The sequence below is a fragment of the Cucurbita maxima genome, unplaced genomic scaffold (genome assembly GCF_002738345.1).
Source record: "Cucurbita maxima cultivar Rimu unplaced genomic scaffold, Cmax_1.0 Cma_Scf00005, whole genome shotgun sequence".
Classification (NCBI taxonomy): domain Eukaryota; kingdom Viridiplantae; phylum Streptophyta; class Magnoliopsida; order Cucurbitales; family Cucurbitaceae; genus Cucurbita; species Cucurbita maxima.
The window spans coordinates 6,456,725-6,475,214 of record NW_019272021.1 but is presented as its reverse complement, the minus strand read 5'-3'; the positions used below and the strand labels follow the sequence as shown (position 1 = coordinate 6,475,214).

At 37.1% G+C, this 18,490-nt stretch overlaps 4 protein-coding genes across 8 annotated transcripts in view; 2 read left to right on the top strand and 2 right to left on the bottom strand.

Moving 5' to 3' along the window:
- The first annotated feature begins 35 nt into the window (after positions 1-35).
- On the top strand, positions 36-3,980 carry LOC111479285 (BTB/POZ domain-containing protein POB1-like). The gene is made up of 6 exons (XM_023123840.1): positions 36-610; positions 1,336-1,461; positions 1,733-1,854; positions 1,975-2,038; positions 2,136-2,415; positions 2,836-3,980. Exons 1-6 carry the CDS (start codon positions 358-360, stop codon positions 3,650-3,652), a joined length of 1,662 nt encoding a protein of 553 aa, XP_022979608.1. The 5' UTR covers positions 36-357; the 3' UTR covers positions 3,653-3,980.
- A 273-nt stretch (positions 3,981-4,253) lies between these two features.
- On the bottom strand, positions 4,254-6,902 carry LOC111479606. The gene is made up of 2 exons (XM_023124355.1): positions 6,007-6,902; positions 4,254-4,595 (listed from the first exon to the last, which is right to left on the bottom strand). The coding sequence occupies exon 1, from the start codon at positions 6,759-6,761 to the stop codon at positions 6,015-6,017; it is 747 nt and encodes a 248-aa protein (XP_022980123.1). The 5' UTR covers positions 6,762-6,902; the 3' UTR covers positions 4,254-4,595; positions 6,007-6,014.
- A 536-nt stretch (positions 6,903-7,438) lies between these two features.
- Positions 7,439-10,542, bottom strand: LOC111479625 (protein CURVATURE THYLAKOID 1A, chloroplastic-like). Its single transcript, XM_023124381.1, has 5 exons — positions 10,207-10,542; positions 8,645-8,742; positions 8,387-8,494; positions 8,147-8,218; positions 7,439-7,701 (listed from the first exon to the last, which is right to left on the bottom strand). The coding sequence occupies exons 1-5, from the start codon at positions 10,352-10,354 to the stop codon at positions 7,636-7,638; spliced, it is 492 nt and encodes a 163-aa protein (XP_022980149.1). The 5' UTR covers positions 10,355-10,542; the 3' UTR covers positions 7,439-7,635.
- A 3,985-nt stretch (positions 10,543-14,527) lies between these two features.
- The window catches only part of LOC111479588 (common plant regulatory factor 1-like), a 6,540-nt gene continuing 2,577 nt past the window's right edge, over positions 14,528-18,490 (top strand). The window contains exons 1-10 of one of the 5 annotated variants that reach the window (XM_023124312.1): positions 14,529-14,695; positions 15,056-15,140; positions 16,457-16,598; positions 16,715-16,777; positions 16,883-16,978; positions 17,081-17,149; positions 17,593-17,634; positions 17,797-17,960; positions 18,126-18,174; positions 18,305-18,353. In XM_023124312.1, the coding sequence (XP_022980080.1) occupies positions 16,539-16,598; positions 16,715-16,777; positions 16,883-16,978; positions 17,081-17,149; positions 17,593-17,634; positions 17,797-17,960; positions 18,126-18,174; positions 18,305-18,353 (592 nt within the window). In that variant the 5' untranslated portion in view covers positions 14,529-14,695; positions 15,056-15,140; positions 16,457-16,538. Of the gene's footprint in view, positions 14,696-15,055; positions 15,141-16,456; positions 16,599-16,714; positions 16,778-16,882; positions 16,979-17,080; positions 17,150-17,592; positions 17,635-17,796; positions 17,961-18,125; positions 18,175-18,304; positions 18,354-18,490 lie in introns of all 5 variants that reach the window. The other 4 variants (XM_023124313.1, XM_023124311.1, XM_023124315.1 and 1 more) reach the window with 4 other exon arrangements.

Here is an 18,490-nt window from a genome sequence, read left to right as displayed (position 1 = left end):
GAAAGGGAGAGGGAGTAGTCCCAGATGAATTGGGGCAGCGGGTGAGGGACGGGTCAAGCAATTTTGATAAATCCAACCCTCTTTAGGGTCGGGAATTGATAGGGGCGCCTCTATTCCCGTAACCAAACAAATAAATCCAACTCCTCCTCGCAGGCGCCCCGTTACCGCTTTACTTCTTCTGCTTCTCTCTTCATCTCTCCTTTTACATTTATTTTTTTTCTTCAGGGCCGATGGGCTCATCCTCAGTATCGTTCTTCCAACTGAAATGTAGCGACTTCGATCTTTAGGGCTTCGAATTGTTTCTTGCGTTTCGGTTGATTCGGGAGATTTAGGGTTTTCTTCGGGTGGGGTGGAGGGATGAAGGATTTGAATTCGGATATCTTGGACCCGACGCCCGGGATGGATTCAGATTATTCGCGTGCCTCTTGTGCTTCATCATCCGACGCGGATTTTGGATTCGCTTTTAACGACAGTAATTTCTCCGATCGGCTGCTTCGGATTGAGGTTATGGGAGAACCGGTTGAGTCCCGTCCCGATTCTGCGGGATGTATTAGCATCCTCGATTGGGCTCGACGGAAGAGACGGAGAGAGGATTGCAAGAAGGAAAACGGTAAATTTTGGTTCTAATTTTCCTCTTATTCTTCCTTTTTTTGATTTCCTTCCCGGGAATTTGCCTCTGTTTGATTGTCGGCGTTGACGAAAGACAAAACTTGGAACCATTGAAATTTTTTATTTATTATTTGGGAAACGGAGATATAAATCTCTATTAAGCGAGGTGGGGGGCGTCATGAAGTGGATAGTTACAGGAGTAATATGTGTGATGATTGCAAAAGAAAAAACATGATGGGAAGCCTCAGTTTGCAAGGTGAAATAGGAAATGGGAGCATAGTGGTTTTGTTGTTTTATTAAAACTATGAGAACTCAGCTACGCTGAATTTTACAATTTTACGGGTATGTATTATAGAGAACGGCTGCCACTGCAACGAATGATACACATCCGCAAGGGATGTTATTTTGTCGAAGAGGAATCCTTTTCTGAGTTTCTTGTTATTATAACTTCTTTGTTCGATGATTGTCTGATACTGAAAACGAAACTATTGTTTTACTTCATAGGAATTGATCTGGTTGACCCTTCTGTTGTTTTGAGAGAACTTATCTGTCGACCAAGCTAGTTTCTTTATTTCGCATGTTTTTCCTCTGTCTGTTAGTTTTATATTACTTTGTCAATGATTGCACCTGGATATTGTTATATATGGCCTTTTGTGCGTATTCACTGTGCATTTTGTTCCTCTTTTTATTCAAACTTCGTTTCCTTATGATCAACTTTCATTGCAGTTGTTGATCTAAATGGATGCCCTGAGGAGCAAGTTTTAAATGGAAGCCAACCTGATATGGATGATGCCATACCTTGTGACAATCTAGATGATGAACCTGCACAAATGATTGAGGAGTTACATTCAGGTAATAGACAATACAGACAAGGAAGCCAACTTATTGGCATTATTTTGGTTGCCTAACTCCAAATGAGTTTTCTTGCATTCTTTCTTCTGTGGTTCAAATTCTCGAGTTTGTGTAATTTGTTTATCTAAGTGATTTTTATTATTATTATTATTATTATTATTTTGTATCTAAACAAAATTGTCACTATCATTGAAATGGAGTTGACTTCCTATTGGAAATTGTTGAATTACTAGAATAAGATGTCTTAAAAAAAAGTTTTCTTGTACTGCAGGTGATGAAGCTGCAAATGTTGATGAATCAAGCTGGGGGATGGATTGTTCAACTGTTATTAAAGTTAAAACGTTGCACATCAGCTCTCCAATTTTGGCTGCCAAAAGTCCTTTTTTCTACAAGGTAAAAGCAAATATGTAATTATAAGATAAAAAAATATATACAGATTCTTCTGCTGTTATATTTTTGTGGCAACTGTCTTCCATAATTCCTTTCTTATCTAAGAAATACTTTCCTGTTTAGCTGTTCTCTAATGGGATGAGGGAGTCTGAACAACGGAATGTGACCTTACGAATCAATGCCTCAGGTACAAGTACAAACTTCATCGTCTCTTGCCTGTATATCTTGTTCTTTGTTACTGGCCACACTGCTTATAATATGTTTTTATCCCTTCTATCAAACAGAGGAAGCAGCCCTAATGGAGTTGCTGAATTTTATGTATAGTAATACCCTATCCTGTAGCACTGCTTCAGCTTTGCTCGATGTGCTTATGGCTGCAGACAAATTTGAGGTTGCTTCATGCATGAGGTATTGCAGCAGACTTTTACGAAACCTGCCCATGACACCTGATTCTGCATTGTTGTACCTTGAGCTTCCATCCAGTGTCTTAATGGCTGAAGCAGTCCAACCATTGACTGATGCAGCAAAGCAGTATCTTGCTCTTCGCTACAAGGACATTACCAAGTAAATTTCTGATTCTCTCGAGTTATGCCATAATCTTCTCATGTTCCATTATTTTTCATTTCATTTTCCAATTTGACTCTCTCCACTTGCATAGAGACATGATTAGTTCTGAAAAGACACGTTAGAAATTTATTGACTGCTGCATTTTGACGTTAGATCATGAACCGAAAGATTTAGTTAGGTTAAGAATTTGGTGAGAAATATAATTTGATTGCTTCTTTGAGAAGCATCAAGTTAGAGATTAAGATAAGTGACAACTTTTAGACTATGTTTGTGATGGTGGATTTGGAGTCTAATTGTTTCTTCATCTATCATTTATGCGTTTAAAATTTTTCTTTTCCCCCTTGCGTCTGTCATCTTTGGGTTTTACTGGAAGGGAAGCTATTTCTCAACTAGGCTTCTTGCATTTAACCTAACCAGGTTCCAGGAGGAGGTTATGGATTTGCCTCTTGCAGGAGTGGAGGCAATATTATCAAGTGACGATCTTCAGGTTGCATCAGAGGATGCAGTATACGACTTCATCCTGAAATGGGCTAGAACTCAGTATCCAAAGTTGGAGGAGAGGCGAGAGGTGTTGGGGGCTCGACTTGCTCGTTATATTCGATTCCCCTTTATGACTTGTCGAAAGCTTAAGAAAGTTCTGACCTGCAATGACTTCGACCATGATGTTGCTTGCAAACTCGTGCTTGAGGCCCTTTTCTTTAAGGCAGAGGCTCCTCACCGGCAGAGAATCTTAGCTGCTGACGAGTCGGCTTCCACAAACCGCCGCTTCTTCATCGAGAGAGCATACAAATATCGTCCAGTGAAGGTTGTTGAGTTTGATCGTCCTCGGCAGCAGTGTGTTGTATACCTGGACCTAAAGCGGGAAGAGTGCACAAATTTGTTTCCGTCGGGGAGAGTGTATTCTCAGGCATTCCACTTGGGTGGACAAGGGTTTTTCCTTTCGGCTCATTGCAACATGGATCAGCAGAGCTCATTTCATTGTTTTGGGCTTTTCTTGGGAATGCAGGAAAAAGGGTCGGTTTCTTTTGCAGTTGACTATGAATTTGCTGCAAGATCAAAGCCAACAGAAGAGTTTGTAAGCAAATATAAGGGCAATTACACGTTCACAGGAGGCAAGGCAGTTGGCTATAGAAACTTATTTGCAATACCATGGACGTCTTTCATGGCCGAAGATAGTCTCTACTTTATTAATGGAGTCCTCCATCTTAGAGCTGAACTTACCATCAGGCCCTGACCGGCCACATCCTGTTCTGTCTCTATCTCTGAAGCATCGAATGGTATTCTATTCTCAATTTCTCTATGGTATAGGTTGTCTAACATCTAATCTTGGTATGTCTTTTCTTCTCCTCTCCCCATTTGTCCTTGCCTCTACTCGACGAAGACGATGTAATAGTAAAGCCATTTTATTACTAAATACCCTGATCTCAAGCATGCTATATACCAAAATCTCTCTGGATATTGCTTTACTTTCCTTCTCCATACTACTCAACATCTCAACATTTGTAACCTGGACTTCTGGTATCCTTGGATCTTTGAAATGAATTTCGTAGCCTTAGAAACCAGACCCTTCTGTTTTTATTGTTATTACTACTACGACAATGGCATGAGCAGTTTTCTAGAACAGTGGTTAAGTTTGACATGCCTGATTTCATCCACTGTTCAAAAATGTTAAATATGAATATTATATATTTGGAAAGTACTTTGAAAAACGAGGAAGTTTTGAAAATATTGTGGGAGTATTATCATGGATCATTCTACCAGAAGTTGGTTCACCGCACGAAGAAACAAATCATTCATGTGTTGAAGACGTTAGTTTTCCTCCCTTTTACCTATACAGTAAACGAAGAAATAGGTAATATTACCATTTGAAAGTTATTTTCCAAATAATTTGTTCGACAATCGTCAACAGCTACTACAAATATTTTCCAAATTGTGATATTTTTAAAACTTATTTCTACGTAAAGCCTTCGAAATCAGTCCAGAAACATAAAACCAAAACCCCCCAAAAATTAATAACAATAAAGGAAGCATCTTTCTTCAAGAATTTGGATCAAAGAGCCTTGAAGTTGCAGGAGTCAAAAACTCAGGAGATTTTATTGTACCAGGCATCCAATGCTTCGTCGCTTTCTGAAAATGCAACCACAAACTTGGTTTTCATCTACTGCTCCAATTGTAATCTAATACAATCAACGAAAAACAAGATTAATCAGCAACCATAAATTTCGTCGGTTATCAAACTCGGACAACCAAATATTATTATCACATCTCAAGATTCCCAGAGCGAAATAGTAGACGACATAAGAAAATTGTAACAGATAAACATAAGGCCATAAGGAAAACCAGTAAGGCAGAGATTTTATCAAATAGTATAAACATAACCCATGGAGGATCATCAAAGCTAGATATTAAGCAACCAGAACACATGCACCAATTCTTTGGTATAAATCTAAACCCTAAACCCTATACATACACCAATTCTGATAGACAACTGCAACACTTCATGTTCAAATTTGCATACTTATGAACAATAACGTAAAATGTCAGCATATTCACTTAGTTTGACTATTGGTCATCCTGGGAATATTTTCTCCATGTAGTGATAGCCAAAGGCACTATAAAAGTTCAAATTGTATGTTTCCTTTAGGTGTGAGACCTATGCAGAGTGCCTGCTTCTCGGGTGGACTTCTGATACTGACCAAAACAAACCAACATAAATTAAACGAGTAATTATGAGGAAGAAAATGAAGATTCTCTAGGACAGCCAGAGCCTGCTCTAGCTTAATGAGATAATGGGATCTTGGTAATTGTTTTAACTTTGAAGCAAATGGTGGGAGGCAAAGGGAAAGACCTAACTTGAATTATACTCCTATATTATTTTAATTTTAAAAGGCATTATATGAGTTCCCAGAAATATAAACTACAGTGGAATTCATAAAAAATGTCCTTGAGTTCAACAACAAATCACTTTCAGCTTCACCTATTCCATAACAAGATATTGGGAAAATAGGATTGGATCCATCTAGAAGACAAATCGGTTCCTTGGCCAGGTACTTCATATAACAGGTTTTTGAGTTCTGAACAATGATCCCCATTCCGCTTCAGTTATTCCAGGCCGAGATCGTGGGAAAACAGGGTTGGATTTATCTAGCAGATAAATTGGTTCCTTGTCCAGGTAATGACAAAAATCCTCCTCATAATGAAAAAATTGCAGGTGAGATTTCCCAAGAAGATGAGTGTGAGGAGCAGCGACTCCTCAATTGAGGAGGCAGAAGCTCCCCTCATATAAAATGCTGGAATTGTATCCTAAAGAAGTAAAGGCTTCATAAATCAATTCTATGAGAGAAGTCAAGCCTAAAAATATCTATCAGACTAAGCATGGAATTTGAGACAAGAAAACCGCCAAAATGCATTCTGCGTTAAGATAAGTATTTAACTGATAACTCAACCACTCAGATTTTGATTCAATATATGCCAAGACTTGAGCAATGCAGTTCCTGAAGATATTATTACCACGGCTGGAATAATAAAGAGGCCAATTCTACTGGATAAGTTTAGGAAATTAGAAGACAAGCAAAAGAAATCCCTGACCTCTCTGATCATCTAAGCTTCTCTTTCCCGCTACTGCTCTTCGCTGCTTCCTTGACCTTTTCAATATAGCCTTCTATTGGAGGCGTCAATGTCGCCATGAACCGGTTCGCCGGGAACGGAGTCAAATCTGGGACCAATGCGGCAGCTTTCAAATGCTCTGGCAATGCTTCAATAGCATCTTTCTTCATCTGCAACAGCGTCGATTCAGCTGCCTGCCTTGCACGGTGCCGCCTCATCAACACCCGACTGTATTCCTTTGCAAGCCGCCGCCCATCTTCCACAGTCAATTCGTACTTAGGGATCTTATCTGCATCGACCACACCTAGCGTTATCAGATCCAACCCCATAGTTCCAATGATCGATGGAGAATCAGAGACGCCCAATTTCGATTTATCCATCTTCATCATCTCAATCTCGCGTTGGCGCTCTTTGCTGATGAGCCCCAGCTTCTCCCGCTCGGCCTCGCGTTCTCTGTCTTTGGGCTTCAGGAACCGCAAAGGCGTAGGAGCATTTAGACATTGGTCATAGAGCTTTTCCTGTTCGGGAGAGATTTTTCTTCCTCCTCCTCCTCCTCCACCCTTGGAAGAGGCGGCTCCGCCTTTCTTGATGGTGATTTTGGAGCGCTTCAGCTGTTGCCCAGCTTTGATTTTTGATTTTCCTTTGGCAGTACCACTCACCCAGCACCTTTGAAGCAAATGGTGGCTGCCGGAATCTGCAGATGGCACCAGAGATTTCAATTTCGCGAAACGGATCATCTCTCAAAGCTCCAAGCTTTAACCCTTTCTCACCAGCTTCAGCATAAAATCTAAAAACTCAGTCTAGGGTTTTTCATGAAACACAGTAACGCACTTGAAGAATGATGAAGCACGGCCCGCGAAAAATCAAGGCCCCTTCGGACTTTGGGTAGCTTTTTCTCTCTCTTTTATATAATAAAATATCATTTAAAACTTGGATATTTTAAAAAAAAAAATTGTATATCCACTAAATACAATATTTAAAACTTAGGTTTAATTATATATAAAATTTTAATTTATATTCAATATATAAATTAACTAATTAGCGTTTTTAAAATTTTTAAAAACTAATCCCACCTCTAGCTTGTCTGTTTTAGCCTACCGTCAACCTCATAGTTTTAAAACGTAGAGGTTTCTACAACCCTAATAAGAAATGTTTCATCCCCTCTCCAACCAATGTAGGATCTTATAATCCACCCACTTGGAGACTCGATATCCCTTGGTGTTTGACTTTGATACCATTTGTAATGAGCTAAAACAAACCATATTTATTAGTGGTACACTTAGGATGTTACATGATTCACCTCAGTAGGGATGGTAATATCCATTTAACCAAAAATGAGCTCAAAGCAAACTAAAAAAACTAACATGAACCAACCAATGAATTTCACCATTTTTGCTGTGAAGCAGGAAGGAAGTAAATTTGAGAATGAACTTAACAGATCTTATTACACATACAATGAAAGGGAACATGAGTTACAGGGATTAAAGCAAAAACTATTCCACATTACATGATTTAGATTTAGATTGCCTCCTCTAAACGAAAGAGAATCAAGTACAAAATGATAACAAGAGGAACAAACCATGTCGATCATGGCGCCCGACGACGTGCTACTTATTCTGTTCCAGCGATCTTCTTCTTCAATACTTCAATATCATCAGCTAGTTCCTTTCTGCTTGACTGAGGAAGGTAGGAAAATACCATACAAAAACACTTTTTCAGCTGATATCTAGTTGCAGTTCCAATCAAGAACTAGAATTTCTATGGCTTTTTAGAACTTAAGATACAATTATGTTTCGGAACAGATTATTCTAGCCCGACCATCTTGTTAGAAACATGTAACTAGAGTTTCAAGTTTTTTAATCTCAAACAAAACTTAGAAACTATGCTGAAATTTCATGGAGGGTAAATGTAACCGCTCAAGGCCACCGCTAGCAGATATTGTCCGTTTTAAGATGCATCTGTTAGGGAGAGGTTTTCACACCGTTATAAGAAATGATTCGTTCCCCTCTTCATCCGATGTGGGATCTCATAATAAAACTTGAGAAAACATCGAGCATTCATTCAAGTCATGAAAAATTGCAAACCTTTTTGAAACAAATCATAGTTCTCTTCTGTAACTTACCTTGAAGAGTAGATATCGGTACACGAACCACCCCGTATACCCGAGTCCTACCAACTCCAGGATCTTTGGAAGCTGACGAGAACATGGACGGAGAGTAAGTGTCAAATGGCTTTACAAGGGGAAGAAACAAATTGGAAAGCAATATTTTGTAGATGATATAACAAGAGAGAGCATGAAGTAGCAACGGTGATGCCTGTCAGTGAATATTGAAGCAAAAGTTTGATGGAAGGAATCATATACCAATGGAACTGAGTTGATTGCACCAACAAGAATTGAAGAAAGCCAAACAGCAACAATCGCCCCGCCTCCGTAGAGGAGCACCGTCGATTTGTTCTCAAGGGCATCCCACTAGTAAACATTAGGATGGAATTATATCTTAAAGTCATCCACAGAGTCAGTATAACTAACAGAAACACCATAAAATGAATGATGAAATATGACAGAACATTCTCAGAATTATGACAATAACGGGTGTTGCTATGTTTCATGTGGTTCTACCTTTTCTTTCAAGTCTGTAAAGAGCTCAGATGCATCAGCAGCAGATGATTCTTCTGAAGATGAGGCTCGGGTTTGAAGCAAAGACGATCTACGAGACTCTGTCACCAAATGGTAGGTTGGGAAAAATCCAATTAAGTTCATCTAATTCACGTTTCAGGAATAGCAATGAACAACGTAAAAGAATTTTCATTACGCACAAAGTGAAGAGTGCTCTTAAACTAAAGACCTCGTTTCCAACAATTCTTTATGAAGATGGGGGAGGTGCCAACAAAATATTGGCTCTAAACTCCCTAAAGTGTATAAATCTTCTCTAGAACTGATGTTTCATAAGCCACACAAATCTAAGATATTGATGCATAAAGCTATGCATTTGCACATCAAAGATCTTATTCTAAATTCAAACATGGAAAGGTTTCTCTTGAAAGTAAGCATATTTATGGATGTATGATGCGTAAAATTGGTTTGAAAACTTTGCATATCTGACTTCCGGATGCTAATCACAGCACATTCTCACACCCCCGGTCAAATACCTAGATGTACAATGCATTATTTATTGAGGATTGTTGGGGGAGGAGTTTCACACCGGCTAATTAAGGGGTTGATCATGGATTTATGAGTAAGAAATATATCTCCATAGTATGAGGCCTTCTGGGAAACCAAAAGCAAAACCATAAGAGTTTATGCTCAAAGTGGACAACATCATACTATTGTAGAGATTTGTGATTCCTAACATGGTATCAGAGTCATACCTTTAACTTAGTCATGTCAATAGAATCCTCAAATGTCGAACAAAGAAGTTGTGAGCCTAAAAAATGTAGTCAAAAGTGACTCAAGTGTAATAAAGGGTGTACTTTGTTTGATGGCTCTAGAGAAGAAGTCGAGCCTCGATTAATGGGAGGCTGTTCAAGGGCTCCATAGACCTCAAGAGAGGCTCTATGGTTTACTTTGTTCGAGGGAAGGATTGTTGGGATAGGAGTCCCCACATTGACTAATTATGGGATTTTGATCCTGGGTTTATAAGTAAGGAATACATCTTCATTGGTATGAAGGCTTTTGGGGAAACCAAAACAAAGCCATGAGAGCTTATGCTCAAAGTAGACAATATCATACCATTATGGAGAGTCATGGTTCCTAACAAAATTACGGGCAAACTCAACGCGTCCAATCTTGTAGGAGTTGAGTTGCCAGAACTGAATGAAGTATAAAATTAAATGAACTTCTGGCTCAAATCACAAGAACAACAATTAACTATTTTCCATCTAACACAATGACGGTATAGTGTATGCTACTGTTCACCGCTGGGTCACAAAATGAAACGTAATGTATTTTGGAAACCCAACGAGTAGTAACTACTCGGTTGAATATCAGTTCGCTAGGAAATTTTCTTCATGACAACATGAAAATGCTCGACCGGTTAAGAATCAACTAAGAGGATACCGGAAGTAACAAAGCAAATCAAGAAATGAAACATCAGAAATTAAACAGACTGTAGTTTTCAAGTCCTACAAGACGTTCGACGAAATGCCCCAAAGAAAATTAATGGGATTTTACGAGTAAGTTACCTAAGGAGAATTTGAGAGAAGTGGGGAAAGACGGGGAGCCGATTCGAGGGGGGAGGAGTGGCAAGGCGGAGCGACGAGTGGGTTGAAAAGCAGTCAGAGAAGGTCTCAGAACGGCGGTGGCCGCTGTGGGGGAGGCCGTGGCTGCCATTTCTTTACAGAGAGTTCGATCAAACGAAGAATCGGCGCCGGAAAGAGAGAGCAATCCTCAATCAAATGGCCGTCGATGACCTGCTGACTGGTTTTTGCATAGATTTTTTGTTGTCGCCATTTTCTATGTTCAGAAATGGCTTGCTTATCCGTGATCACATTTTGGGAAGACGGCCTCTGGTATCGACACGTGGCGAGGTCGTTCGTTGTGATTGGTCGGCTCCCTATCTGAAATCCTTAGTTTGAGGACTTAATTTTCTCCCCCACTTAGCCGTACACTTCTCCCCCTCCAAATAAATATTTATACTCAAATCAACTATTTATTTAAAATATTATGTATAAATTTGTCTCTGCCCATGAGAATAGATTACTATATTCTATAATAAAATCAAACTTTTTTTTAATTCCATCTGTAACAGAGCTACTCATTTAAGCCCGTCAAAAATTCTATTTGGGCCGAATTGATCCAATGGGTCGGCCCATTTACTTATGACAGGCCTAACCTTCTCGACGAAGCCCACTTCTTTTTAAAATAAAAAACCACAGAACTACTTTTCTTTTTGTCGTTTATATAATTTTTTATTATATATAAATAAAATATTAGAAGATGGACAAAACTTTAAATTAGTCAAGTATAGTAAAGATAACAGTAATAAAACATTCACATCATGTTCGAAAGTAATGGTAGACGTTAAGATTAAAAAAAACACACACTCTCAAATATTGAATAAGTCCAAATTAGTCCATTCATTTACAGATCTAAACTTAAAAGTTTATTTTTCAAGGTTCACCGCGAGTCGATATTATCCGATTTTGTTCGTTACGTATCGCTTGAGTCTCATCCTTTTAAAATGTGCTCACTAGAAACAAGTTTTTACACTCTTATAATGAATGTTTCATTTTAGTCTTCAACCGATGTGAGATCTCACAAGAAAAAAAAAAACATATATAATTATCTATATGTATGGTACACAATTCAACCGTCCCAAAACCAAAATACATTAAAAATCTGCAACATAAAGATTTTATAAATATAAAAAAGTTTGATAAAGAAATATCACATTCGATAATGAGACTCCCCTTTGAAAAGTAACCGTAAAATGAAGTACAATATTTAATATTCGATATAATTCAGTTAAATAAATATATTCATAATAAAGATGTTGCTGCCACGTAAGATCCACCCACTGTCTCCCGTGTCGGTTTATGTTACAGCCGTGAAGCACGCGCGACCGTCGATTTTATGCCACCCAATCAACGGTCAATTATATTAGGTTTCTTTAACGATGCTTTTCTATTATCTCTTTTCCACGCATGCGTTGCGTCAGAAGCCTACCATGCCACGTAAGGCCGTGCAATGAACCTTTGGTAAGTGACAACTAATATTATTTTAATATTATCCTCTTTTCTTTCCAACTCTTTGCGTGAATTTAATTGGTACACGCAAAAGGTGGGTTTTCCTTTTTAACCGCATTCGTGGATGGTTTTTTTATTTTTATTTTTATTCATAGGGTTATTTATTTATTATTTTTATTAAATTCCCTCACTACTTAAGAATAATAATTCTTAGGGATAAATTTATTTTGTTTACTTTACTCCTGGTTCTTCTTTTTAATTCTTTTTCTCAAAATTAATTTATAACTTCACGAAAATTTAAAAATATAAAAGTATAAAAGGATTATTATAAGTTTATTTAACATTTTAAGAAACATGCAACAAAACGGACTAAGGTAATTTAATTTTTCTGAAGGAGTTAATCCTCATAACTTATGTGGGTAATTAGCACTGCAGTATTATACAGAAGCCGAAGTCATTGATAAACAAATATAATTATTAGAAAAAAAAAAAAAAACTAGTCATTGTCAAAGAATCTTAAATTTAAACATATTATTTTGTTGGAGGACAAATTCTAGGTGACCATTCAAACTTGTTGACTCAAAAAAAAATGCTAAGTCTTGAGATTTATTTATTCGGAAGAAAAAAATACATTTAGACTTATTATTTATTCAAATAATTGCAATTTTCGTTAGATATATTTAATGAACTATAAAATATGAACGTTTTTAATTATCCTTTAGAGCTATTTATTAATTTTGGTATGGGTATGTAGTTATTATACTAAGACTTATGGTTTTATTTTTTTTAATTTTAGTAAAATAAATAAATAAATAATGTGCTCTCAATTGAAAAATGACAAAAAAAAAAAAAAAAAAGATTTTTTTAAGAGTGTTTCTTAATTAAAATAATGTAAAATTAATCAAAATTTAACACTTTCTTACCTTATTTCCTGTCTTCTGATCTTCTTCCTCCCATCTGGCATTTTGAAGAGGAAAGCCGGGCGAAGAATTAAACCGAGGGCCCAATCGCAATAATGGGCGATGGGCAGCGCATCCCACGTGGCAGTAGGAGGGGCTGTTGGTGGGATTCTTTTTATTTTTATTTCATTTAAAAAAATATCGCTACAAAAGTTTGAGCGTGACGGTGAGCTGGCTACGCTACCGTAGGCCCCATGTGGTTGTGCTGGGGACACGTCACTCAGGACCACGTACAATCGGCCCCCTTCTTTCCAGTGGGGACCACCTCCAAGTACGCGTTCACTTCCATTTCCCTGACACCTGCTTGGGTGGCGCAGATTCCCTCCACCGCATCATATTCTCCGTGGCACGCTCCTCACCCTCCGATTCTCTCCATCTCCTCTCCCCAATTATTTTGACTTAATTGTTGTGGCCCCATTTCAATTTTTTTTTTCATTTTCTTTTTAAATAAAATTGCAAAAATACCCTTCACCATTGTTACAATTCCACCTTCAAATTTTAACATCAGTTTGCCCCTTAAACTTTTTAATTATTACAATTAAACCCTCAAAAGATTGAAAATTACATGCGAGTATATTATCAACAAAAACCCTAACATATCACAAATTTATGCTCCTAGAGCTAAATTGTGACATACATGAGGATGTGATTGTAAATATAAAAATCATATAGGTTGATTTTTATATCTCTTTTAAGAAAAAGTGTGGGGTCGGGTGTATACGTGTGGCGACTGTGAGGTGACTTGGAAAAGCGTATAGGATTCGTAGATGGTGAATAGACGGTCAGGATTTTGAGATTTTCCAGATAACTCGACAGAGTGCGCCAGACAGGGAGTGCTGCTATCCGCGTCGGATTCAGTGGCCCTCACCCTACCCTCTTCAAACACAATTACGTTTCTACCCTTCCTCTTTTCTTAAAATCTCTTTTCTGCCCCTCCTTCCCCTATCTTCCACCTTTGCCCCCATATCTTGTCCTATATTACAAATGATTGTCTACTAATTATTAAAAAAGAAATTTGTTTTCTTGAGGCTATAGTTCATGAAGAGACGTTTAACCCGAAATTAATTAATTTATTGTTTGCAAAATGACTTAATTTCTTTTGGAATAATTGCTTTTTTTTTTTTAAATATATATCTTTAAGATGTCGACTTGTGAATTATGATTAATATAATTTTGGAAGCCCTCTTAGCCTACAAATATAAAAATTAACTAAAAAAAGTAAATGCAAAGCAAAATAGGTGAAATTACATTTAGAATCCCGTGAGTAAAGAGGATGCCTTTTAAACATTTTTTAATAAAAAAATGGAAGTATTTTCCAGGTGGGAGTTGCTGTACGTAGCGAATAAAATCAAACCACGTGTTCAACGCTTGAATAAAAAAAATAAAAAGTAATGAAAAATCAAAATCCAATCACGTCAAAATATCTAAAACACCCTTTTCTCAAAGCCTGTTTAGAAGAGTAAACAAAACGATTTGGACCGTTGGATGAGTGGCTGATGGTGGACTCGAAGGGTCTTTGTTGGAGCAAACGTGGAGCTGTTATTTTAATGATTATTAATTAATTATAAAACTATCGTTAGCGACCACGTCAGCCGGAATGGGCCGGGCCGGGTCCGTGATCCAGCGAGACGACTAGATCGAATCTTGAATGGACAAGTTTACGGAGGAGGTGATGTCAGAATAAAAAATATAAAAAAAAATCAGGTACGCGAATCTCGAGGGGCCAGCTCATCAACCACCATAGCCCACCACCCCCGTATATACGGTATACGTATACATTTTCATTTTATCGGACACGTGTATGGTGACGTGGATGGTGCCTTGGCGCTCCCTTTCTCATTCTCATTCCCCGCCTCCCCTCTTCTCTCCTCTTCCTTCACCACTTTCATTCTCTATTTCTCTCTCCCTCGTTTTTTCTCTGCGAGAAAACGTTTTCCCCTTTCGAAGACCTTTTTCTTCTTTCCCGAGAGATAATGCAGAGGATACAAGCTGCGGTTTTCGCCATCGAAGTTAATTGAAGCTAACTGGTATGGAGTTTTCTCTTTCATTTTTCTTTTTCTTTTTCTGTTTATGATTCTTTTATTATTATTGTTGTTGTTATTTAATGGTTTATGAAGCTTGCATAATAGTTATAGAACTAAAGCTATGTTTAAATTTTCATCTTCTTTGAACAAATTTGATGAGGAGAATTGAATTTTTGTGCATTTACTGCACTTTTTTTAAAGCTCTGTTTGCTTGTCTAGAGAACAGAGAACGGTGAGGTTTAATTCTGGATTTTTGAAGTCTGAATTTGATTGTTGTAGTATTGTAGTTTGTTGCTTAGAGAAAGTTGAGAACAATGAACTTTGATTGTAAAACTGCAAATAAATTTTGTTTTCTGTTAGTAGGCGTTGGGAATTTAAACTTCGGACTTTTCCTTCTTCATCTCTAACCGAAATCCCGAAGATAGGAGTTTGTTTCAGCTGGATCTTTGTAATTACTCTTCGTCAGTTCTTCGTTGCTGAATCCCTCTGTATTTTCTTGGTCGGGACATGTGCTCTTTTCATTCGGTTTCTGCATTTTTATGACGACGGAGGAAACAAAATTAGTTGAAAGAAGAAAATTCGGAGTGTAAATTTTATTAGAATCAAACTGCAATGGTTCCAGGTTATTAATTAGTCGAACGAATCAGGGGTCTGCCTAATTGTAAAAATTTGCATAGAGAATTGAGCTTCTTGCCCCCTTTTCTTTCGTCTCTGTCTCGTTGTATCAATTTTCTATGGAGGTGTATTTTAAGTCATTTGAGCATCCGAAAATTTACTTTTCAGTTCGAATTGGAGATAATCAAGGGAGCCCTTCTTTGTTGGAATTCCATAAATGTCCTCTTGTGAATTTGTTTTCCCAATAGGGCCGTTTCCTTTCTCTGTATGCGCACTTTTGTGTTTCCAGATGGATAGATACTTCCGTTTCCCCCCTTTATGCAGATGTGATATTTTTACAACTTTATTGTTTGTTTTTTCTTTTTTCTTTTTTTTTTTTGTTAAAAAAAATTAAAATAAATGTTTAACCTGTTGTTCTTAACAATTGAATGATTGCAATAGTAATAATTAGGAGAAGTATCTGGAATCAAGTTTTCTTATTAAAGTCCCCTTATGGACAAAGTGTTTGGGGTTGCTTTGAAGGATAGCTACTCTCTGTTCTGTGATATTAAAAATACAAGATAAGAAAAACAAGGGACAGTTTAGGACTGTCAGATGTATTTTTAAATAATGAGACTTCAAGATGTAATTTGGAAAATTAAGGACATGACCCAGACACGAGCTATTAAATAAAGAAGAAGGCCTAGTTTAGTTTCAAATCCTTTTAGTATCCTAAAACACCCATATATGTTAGAGGTTGTAGAGAGGCATACACTATTTTAGAAATTTCGGTTATGAAAGTTAACTTGAATTCAACTTTTTTCATTCGATTTAAGTTTTTTTTTGAAGTTCATACATAACATACTTTGCCAATCAGAGTTAGTTTATTTTCTCACGTCTTTCTTTTTCCTTGAAATGGGTTTTAGCAAACAATAATTAAAAAAAAAAAATTAAAATACAAGACCTGGAAAAATAACTTTTTTTTTTTAATAAATTCTAAAATCCTTCTCCTTATAGGATTATTCTAAACCGTATTTACCTTTTCTTCAAGATTATTCAAACAGCTAATGATATCTGCACAGTATTTTCATTACTTTTCTAAAATTTACATGCTTGATTTTGGATTTTTTTTCCTTGCTTCCCTAATGTTTGCATGGCTTATCTATTCAGCCCAGCTGATCATAACCTGTGCCAAAGGAGGTCTGTCATATCAACAGCCAGTCAAGTGTCCAGTTTGAGCTTTATCTGTATCATGGGAACTAGTGAAGACGCAAAGTCTATGAAGACTGAAAAACAATCTTCACCAGCGCCGGTATGGTGATTAGTGATTATTTCTTGAGAGGGAGCAAGGCTTACCTATTTTGAGTTTTTTGTGACTCGGAAAATGATTTAATTAGTTTGGCTGAACTGATTTCTCTCTATGGACAGGATCAGAATTGTGTGTCGAATTCTGCCAGTATTCATGTATTTCCTGATTGGGCAGCCATGCAGGTTTAGTTCGTCCGCCCCCATCTTGAAATAATCACTTAACATGTTTTATAAGATTATAATGGCTAGACTGTTATAGCTAATTGAAGGGATTTTTCACCTTTTCAGGCATATTATGGTCCTAGAGTTGCAGTTCCACCATACTACAATTCTGCTGTGGCTTCAGGTCATGCTCCTCACCCGTATATGTGGGGCCCACCACAGGTAGTTATTATCTATTGGAGAGTTTAAATGATGAAGCTTTTGTTATCAAATTATGCTTGGGGAAAGGACTCTGTTTGATCGCAAGTTAATTCATTTTTCCAGATGATTCCTCCATATGGTACTCCTTACGCAGCAATTTATTCTCATGGAGGTGTTTATGCAGTTTCAATGGTAAGCTTGCATTTTTGTTTTCTTGTGCACGATCTTTTTATCATGGCCCATAATTAAGATTGCCTTTTCACTTGGGATACATCTTCAGAGCACACTATTATTAACCTTTGTCAGTTTTCTTTTGAATAAAACGAAACAGAACTTCGAGAAGTAATGTAGTTTTTGTCTTTTTCTGCCTTGCTAAAATTCTTATCTAGAAATTTTGGCTCTATCTTCATTCAAATCAGCATTCTTGATTTTTGTCAATTATCCCTGGATAAGTTTCATGTTTGGCGATCTTAACTCAATCATAGATGGGTTATCTATAGCATCCCATTGCGAATTAGATTTTCTTCTGCAGATTAAAATTAAGCAGTTTGTTATTATGAGGATGAAACACTTATTATTTTCTGCAAATCTTTGAGCATTTCCAGGCTAATTCTATGATTATCATATTAATCCAGGGACCACAGTCACATGGCCCTGGTGTTCCTTCAACACCTGCTGTAAGTGAAGCCTTCATGCTGGGATTTTTATTTCGGTTGTTGAAATCTGAGAATTTTGATTTTTAAATATTATGCTAAAGTATATAATGGAGGTGAAAGAATGTACTAGCTGTTTAAGCCTCCAAGAACAAATAATAACAAAAAGTTCATTGGTGCTCAAAGCAGGCCGTGACTCCTTTGAGCATTGAAACTCCTTCTAAGGTGTCTGGAAGTAGTAGTCAAGGTTTAATGAAGAAATTGAAAGGTTTCGATGGCCTGGCTATGTCCATAGGCAATGTTAGCACTGAGAGTGCTGCTGGGGGAGTTGAGCATGGACCATCGGAGAGGTTAACCAAATTTACCTAGCTGTCATTTTCTAATTTCCTGTAGAGAATTTATTGTTCAAACTCGAAGTGATTTTAAAAGAAAAAGAAAAATTGGCTCACATTTTCTTACTTGTATTTATCTCGTGACTTAACTAACTTTTAATTTTTTTCCCGTCATGTTAACAGTATGGAAACTGAAAGTTCCAGTGATGGAAGTGATGGAACTACTGCTGGGGTAAGATTTCACAGCTAGAGAAAGTTCTTGGTTCACCTAAGCTAACACCTTATAGCTTCATCTTTAATTACTCGGTAAAGAATAATTGTTATTTAATATCGTGATTTCTTTTATCTTATATTATGTTCAGGCAAATCAAACCAAAAGGAAACGAAGCCGTGAGGGAACACCTATCACTGGTATGACTCCAACACCAAGTATTTTCCTTTCATAACATATTGTGTTGGCCAATGATCTTTACTTCCCTTTTTGATTAAACTGATTTTTTTTTTTTTTTTTTTTTTTTTTTTTTTTTTTTTTTTTTTTTTTTTTTTTT

Excerpts from the sequence above, each read along its gene's own strand:
- LOC111479606 (XM_023124355.1), bottom strand. The coding sequence starts at position 6,761 with ATGATCCGTTTCGCGAAATTGAAATCTCTGGTGCCATCTGCAGATTCC.
- LOC111479285 (XM_023123840.1), top strand. The coding sequence starts at position 358 with ATGAAGGATTTGAATTCGGATATCTTGGACCCGACGCCCGGGATGGAT. Across the intron at positions 611-1,335 it reads GGATTGCAAGAAGGAAAACG|TTGTTGATCTAAATGGATGC; the intron begins GTAAATTTTGGT and ends CTTTCATTGCAG. Across the intron at positions 1,462-1,732 it reads GATTGAGGAGTTACATTCAG|GTGATGAAGCTGCAAATGTT; the intron begins GTAATAGACAAT and ends CTTGTACTGCAG.
- LOC111479625 (XM_023124381.1), bottom strand. The coding sequence starts at position 10,354 with ATGGCAGCCACGGCCTCCCCCACAGCGGCCACCGCCGTTCTGAGACCT. Across the intron at positions 8,219-8,386 it reads CAATCAACTCAGTTCCATTG|CTTCCAAAGATCCTGGAGTT; the intron begins GTATATGATTCC and ends TGTTCTCGTCAG. Across the intron at positions 7,702-8,146 it reads ACCGATATCTACTCTTCAAG|TCAAGCAGAAAGGAACTAGC; the intron begins GTAAGTTACAGA and ends TACCTTCCTCAG.